We start from the raw sequence: 3,030 nt of genomic DNA on the forward strand, positions 1-3,030 counted from the left end.
TGGGAGGCAGAGGCAGGAGACTGGCTTTAGCCCAGGAGTTGGAGGTTGCTGTGAGCTGTGATGCCACGGCACTCTACCCAGGGGGACAGCTTGAAGCTCTATCTCAAAAAAAAAAAATTCTCAAAATTAGAGGTAACACTTTGTCATGGGGTTTTCTTTTGAGTACTTGCATGATAAACAATACTGTTCTTTAGAATGTGGTATTTTAAGTGACCAAAAAATGTGTCAGATCCTGAGGGTGGCTCTCAATGTCAGCCTCTCTAGCCTGGAAAGGTAAAGCTTGGCCGTGGACCCGAAGAGTACTCCTGATTAATGGAGTTATAAGTCATTTCAACCTAGAGGAATAGTTAATTTTACTATGTGCCAGGCATTTCCAGAAGGATCTTCAAATGAAAGTCTTCATTTCCCACCATTGTCCATAATTATTTGGATTGGCTGCAAACCATTTGAAGCTGAGTTAGGAGGCCAGGCCTGGTGGCTCAAGCCTGTAACCCTAGCACTCTGGGAGGCCAAGACAGGTAGATTGCTTGAGCTCACAAGTTTGAGACCAGCCTGAGCAAGAGCAAGACCCCCATCCCTAAAAAATAGCTGGGTGTTGTGGTGGGTACCTGTAGTCCCACCTACTTTGGAGGCTGAGGAAAGGGAATCACTTGAGCCCACGAGTTTGAGATGGCTGTGAACGATGACGCTACAGCACTCTACTGAGGATAACAAAGTGACACTATGTCTCTTAAAAAAGAAGAAAAAGAAAGAAACTTAGTTGGAGAATCTTCTTTTTCTCCCACTTTTTTTTATGGTAACCATTTCTAAATATATAGAGAATGTTCAGGAACAGCCAAGGAAGCAGTTATGTACCTATCAGTCAGATTGAACACTTACTATTTCACCAAGTTTGCTGCCTCTTTGTGTACATGTGTGTATTTTGCTGAACCATTCAGAAAGTAACCTACAGACGTCATGGCACTTCACTCCTAAAATTTTCAGCATGTTTCTTGTAAGAATGAGGATATTTTTCATTATAATCATAGTGCCATTATCACACCTAAGAATATTAACTATAATTTTTGAATATCATACTCATTTAATTGAGTTTGAATCTCAAAAAAAACCTCTTTTGGAATTTTTTATGGGTTATTTTGTGGGTTTGTTTATATTTTCCAAACCAGGAATGACACGTTTGATTTTCACAATTTTTCATCTGGAATAAATGAGTATTCTGCATATTCACACATCCCTAGAATTTGTTTAGGACATTGACTTTTTGAAGAGACCATGCTGCTTGTCTTGTAGAGCATCCTACATTCTGGATTTGTCTGTATAGTTTCTCAGGGTGCTGTTTAACTTGTTCTTCCATTCTTAGTATTTCTTGTAAACTGGAAGTTAGGTCTAAAGTTTTGAGTGCATTGAGGTTAAACTTATTTTTAGCATACCAGACACTGTTTCTTAGGTAATAGCACATGAAAAATGTTAGATTGCCCCACTATTAGTGATGTTAAGATTGATCTTGTGATGAAGTTTGTTAGGACTTAATCTCTCCCTTAGAAAGATTTCCTTTTCCTAAGTCATCTGTGGCATGACAATAATATCGTATTCCCAAATAAATGCTTCCTTAAAGATCCTGGCATCCATTTAGCTGAGACTTTTCTGTCAGTTATTATACTCACCAACCAACTTTGAAAGAAAGTGGTGTCATTGATCATGATGCATAGATGTTATTTACACAGTGATTTGTGGACTAATGCTAGCATCAAAGCATCATTTATATTTATACACTTACAGGTAATCTACCAGGTAACTGAAATTCAAACCATGTTGTTGGGCTACAGGTATTATTGGCTAAACCGTGGTAACAGAATATTTCATATACTGAAACTGTTCAAAACAAAGACTGTGGCTGTATCTTAGATTGCATAATAGACAAATTAAAACCTAAACTACCTTGTTTGTCCTTTCTTCTAAATTGTTATTAGTAGTCCTTTATTAATGAGTGAGCCTATCTGATTAATAGGCTACAAAGAAAACTAAAAATATTGAACTGTTCTTTTCTACTTCATACTAAGTTATGATTCTCTGTGGTTTTTTATTGTTTGTTTTAGATCGCATTTCAAAAGAATCTAGCAAAGTTTTTGAAGATGTCCTTGAAAGTTTCTATTCCATCGACTGTATTAAATCACAGTTTGAAGCATGGCGTTCAAAATACTACATGTCCTATAAGGATGCTTACATCGGCCTTTGTTTGCCAAAGTTATTCAATCCCCTTATAAGACTGCAGCTTCTCACTTGGACTCCTCTGGAGGTGGGTGACTTCTGTTGTTGTTAGAGGCATAACCTGATGTCTGGGTAATTTTCGTCTCAAAGCTGGAGATGTAGGCTTAAGCAAAAGATTTTTCATGGGAGATAGATAATTAATTGTATCTGAGTATAATTAGGCTTTCTTCTTAAATTTCCTCCCTTCCCTAAAGTGCTGTCTATTGCTTTTTAATTGATAACTTAAGTTCTTTCTCAGTCAGCTAAAATCATATATAGTGACACTGGAATATGAACATGAGTAGAAAGAACTTAGTTCTTTGATCCTAGAGGAACTTAGAAACTAATGGGAAAGTAAAATGAAGGCCTAAAGTAAGTCAGCAATAATGGAAATCAGGATGGTGCGACAAGCTGATGAACTTAGGAGGTGGAATCAAAAGGCCTTGCTACCCTGGTGTATAAGGGAGGGGACTAGAAGGTAGGTCTAGTGGTGTGTTTATAGTATGGTTTTGGAAGTTACCAGCATATGGGGAGAGCTGTAGACACGATTGAGATCGGCTAGGTTGAATGTGTAAACTCCAAGGAAAAGAAAGCTGAGCTTCAAGTCCTGAGAACACAACCGAAAATAATGTTAGCTCTGGGAAGCATTCAGCTCCCAGCTCCAGATGATCTTTGCCCAACCTTGTGGAGTTTTACTCTGTGTGTTGTATGTATCTTGGTAAATAGCAAAAGCTAAAGGCTGTGTGCATTTGGGGATTGTTTTTCTTTTTTTTTTTTTTTTTT

The 3,030-nt window shown here is 37.8% G+C and overlaps 1 protein-coding gene across 1 annotated transcript in view; it reads left to right on the forward strand.

The window, feature by feature from the left end:
- Positions 1–3,030, forward strand: part of PAXBP1 (PAX3 and PAX7 binding protein 1) — a 42,925-nt gene that overhangs the window by 25,106 nt on the left and 14,789 nt on the right. The window contains exon 11 of the mRNA XM_003797066.2: positions 2,097–2,296. Coding sequence (XP_003797114.1) covers positions 2,097–2,296 — 200 coding nt within the window. The remainder of the gene's footprint in view (positions 1–2,096; positions 2,297–3,030) is intronic.

This window comes from Otolemur garnettii, unplaced genomic scaffold, assembly GCF_000181295.1.
Source record: "Otolemur garnettii isolate 467f Iridium unplaced genomic scaffold, OtoGar3 scaffold00111, whole genome shotgun sequence".
Lineage (NCBI taxonomy): Eukaryota > Metazoa > Chordata > Mammalia > Primates > Galagidae > Otolemur > Otolemur garnettii.